Source organism: Gavialis gangeticus, unplaced genomic scaffold (genome assembly GCF_001723915.1).
Source record: "Gavialis gangeticus isolate Ggan-Ray unplaced genomic scaffold, GavGan_comp1, whole genome shotgun sequence".
NCBI lineage: Eukaryota > Metazoa > Chordata > Crocodylia > Gavialidae > Gavialis > Gavialis gangeticus.
The window spans coordinates 30196639-30200231 of record NW_017729026.1 but is presented as its reverse complement, the minus strand read 5'-3'; the positions used below and the strand labels follow the sequence as shown (position 1 = coordinate 30200231).

General features: G+C 41.1%; 1 protein-coding gene across 1 annotated transcript in view; it reads left to right on the top strand.

Annotated features, from left to right (window-relative positions):
* The first annotated feature begins 2669 nt into the window (after positions 1–2669).
* Positions 2670–3593, top strand: part of NR2E1 (nuclear receptor subfamily 2 group E member 1) — a 38152-nt gene continuing 37228 nt past the window's right edge. Inside the window, exon 1 of the mRNA XM_019520231.1 lies at positions 2670–2824. Within this exon, the coding sequence (XP_019375776.1) occupies positions 2670–2824 (155 nt within the window). The remainder of the gene's footprint in view (positions 2825–3593) is intronic.

The window sequence follows — 3593 nt, the reverse complement described above, 5'->3', positions numbered from 1 at the left end:
CACACACACACACACACACACACACACACACACACTTTTTGGTTGTAAGAATGAAGTGTGCCACCAATTTTAATCCAGAAAAAATGGGGACCCTAGGTATCAAAAGTCTGGGAAACAATGACCTATTCAAATGCAAGACCTGTCACCTCTCCTCCTCATTCAGCAGTAGAGCCCCCCCAAAAGTCTCCTGATAACCTCTACTGCCAGGACCATTCACTGACAGGACAAAGTGTAGAGATGCTGGTGAGAGGGAGACTAGGAGAAAGAAACAGCATTTCTTTTAGTCCCTCTCACCACCATTTCCACACTTCCATCTTTGCCTGTTCCTTTTGGTACTTCCAGCCTTTAAGTCTCTCTGCCCTCCTGCCAATCCACTGATTTCGCAGCATGTACCTACAAGTCTCCTCTCCCCAGCATCTGTCACCCGTTGTCTTTTAATTCCCTCAGTGCTCCTACTCTTCTCTGCTCCCTCATCTCTTGCTTATGGTATGCTGAATGGCCCTGGGCAAAAAGGTCCTTACCCTTGCTTTCATCCTTTTGTCCTTTCCATCTTTTCTGGATCCGAGACCTTTCCCCTTTTCTTCATCTAGTCCCACAACCTGCCCCTTTAGACTTCACCCACACCCAGTTTTTTCATTTACTTGCTACTTTTTATCTCTCTCTTTTTCCTTGATCCCTAAATGATGTCTTGCCTTGTTTTCAAATAAGCCCCTGTATCCCCACTAAAAATGCATGCCTCTCCCAGTTTTTCCCCTTCTCTCTACCTATATTACATTTTTCCTCTTCTTCACCTCTCATCTTTTCAAGTGAGTACTTTGCTCCCATACTCTTGAACTCACCTATTCTCTTTCTCTCTGGCACTCTTCAATCTGTTTTTTTTAGCTACTTCACTCTGAAGGAATTGCTCTCACTAAAATCACTAATGACCTCCTTTCAGTCAAGTCCAACTGCCTCTTCTTCCTCCTTTTTTTTTTTTTCCACCACCTTTGATACAACTCATATTCCCATCTTTGAAGCCTCATACAGCTTGGTTACTCTCCCACAAATTTCCATTTTTTTGTTTTAGCTGAATAGACAGAACCATGATCATAACAGGATAGATGGTCATCGTGTTCTTTTATCATGGAAAGAACCATGAAGATTCTGAGAGCAAAGCATAGTCATGAGGAAGATTCAGGCTAATGATCTCCCGTTTGCATAAGGACCTCAGTCTGCCATCAAGCCATAGCTCACACCTTGAATCCCTCTTCGATTTGTGGAAGATTTTGCCTTTTAAATCGTCATGCTCTCCACATAGGGATTCCTGAGGAGGATGAAAACAGGGCATAATTGTAAACAAAATATAACCTTTCCTTAGACTCACCTATTGTAAGGATTGTGCTTATTCAGAATGAAAACTAAGAATAGAATAGTTCAGGCTAGATATACAAGGGGGAAATAAAAATAAGAGGATCAGGCAATGGGAGTAATGGAATCATTTTTATACAATGTGTTCAAAGTCAGGGTAGATATATTTTCAGGATAGTTCATATAAAGTAGAAGCAGACCCTTCTGCAACCCCTGGTATGCAACCAAGGATTCAAGAGGGAGTTTTTTTTTTTCAACTCTGCAATTCAGTGACGAAGCTAGTTACCTTCTCTCACTAGAAGGCTCTTTTCAAATGGAAAACTCCTTCCAAAGCTACACGAGCAATGTAAATGGATGTTGCTACCATTTAAATCTAGTAGAATGTATAAGTTCCACTGAAAGCATTAAAAATCAATAATCAATTGTGTGGAGAGCAAATCATAACCTCAGGCCTAGAACATACAGGATGCAAGCTACTGTGCAGTAAGTAACAAGTTACTGTGCAGTAAGCAACTCATGTAGACGTAGCCGCAGAGACATAATACATGAAAACCATTTAAAATCAGACTGGGAAATCGACACCACTTCACTTCATGCTCTTAAGCCTCAATTTCAAGCTTGGTTTGCCTACTATAGAATCTATCACAAAGCCATAGAAAATAATACAGAACCGGTTACAAAGCTAAAGGTATCAGTACAAGTTATTTCTCCTAAAAGTTAATATTTAGATTGAAAATAATATCTTAAATATGAAATTTTCTTAAGTGGAATAATTCTAATTGTATGGTGTAATAAGCATTATCAAAGCAATTCACCCAAATAGGCGGAAAACCAATGAGAGCAAAATCAAACAGCTACACTGAATAAAGACAAGAAAAGGTCTTATTTCTGGTTCTATCACACTGCCCTATGGAAGGGAAAGCTAGCAGCCACATGAGAACAACTCTTTTCTTTACATGTGATGTTAAAAGGAACAAGCCTTTTGAAAGAAGGACTAAACATGATGAAATGTTATACCAATACCATGAGATCATCATAGCCATTGATATGATTAACTACCCCAAAAATATTCCAATATTACCTCAAGTATAGTAGGACTGCAGAAATGACTATTAGCATCCGTATACAGCTGGATGTTTAAAAAGGAAATTTCCTCGTTCTCACTCTCTGTCTGATTGTTCCTATATAAATTGCAAGCTTGCCTGAATATTTATGGGCCTTATTCTGCTTGGAGGAATGCAAGAAATGCAGGAGAGGCTGCACAAGTCAGATATAAAATAATAAACGTCCACAGCCGATTCTCATAAGAGAGAGTCTACACAATGACTATAAACAAGGGTAAAACAGGAGTAGGCCATGATGTCCTGCGTGAATGTATTCATATGTATGATCCCCCTTATGCAACCTTGTACTCGTATGGTGCCTTTCAGCCAAGGATCAAAAACATTGCACAAAATGACAAGAATGGTCTTATACCGTATGGAGAATTTTATCATTGTTACACAAGAGCATAAGCACAAATCCCCAACACTTACATCCTCACTCTACTAGAACTGAGATTGTTTGCTGGAGTTTACTCCCTGGTACATATACACTCACACACACAGCCCCCAGCATGGATGATTTGCTTTTACTTCCATTTTTTTCTCACTCTTGTCTTCTGGGGAGAAGCAACTTTTAAAGCTAGGGAGAGAGACAGGGAGAACATAACACCCGATAATCCAACAAGTCAACTTCCCGAGCTCAAACATGAACTGATTTTTTTTTTTCTTCCCCAGCCTTATAAAAAAGAAATTGACTTTTGTTTGGAGTTTGTGAAAAGTGGGACTCGGGGCCCAGTCAATGGGGCTCCCCGCAGCGCGGGCTGAGTGGAGCCATCTCGAACCAGTCAGCCGCGGCACCAATTAATCCGCTCTTTGTCACAGCCCTAGCCTCAGCAGCAGCAGCAGCAGTGGCGGCAGCAGCAGCAACACATTTGGCCATTGTTCAGACCTTCATGCAACGGGATTTACCCTTTCAAAGAGCCAGTTTTGTCCCAAAGAGTTCGAGCGGAAGTTTCTCACTGACAATTTGCCCCAAATAGATAGATTTGTCAGCAGCAACCTTTAAAAGCAAAAAGCCACGCTAAAAAAAAGGTGCATCCCTCTCTGTCTGTCTGTTTGTCTGTCTGTCTGTCTGTGGATCTGTCCTGGAAAGTGGGGCAGGCTGAAGTAGGGGAAGGTAAAATTGCCATAGATGGGGACTCT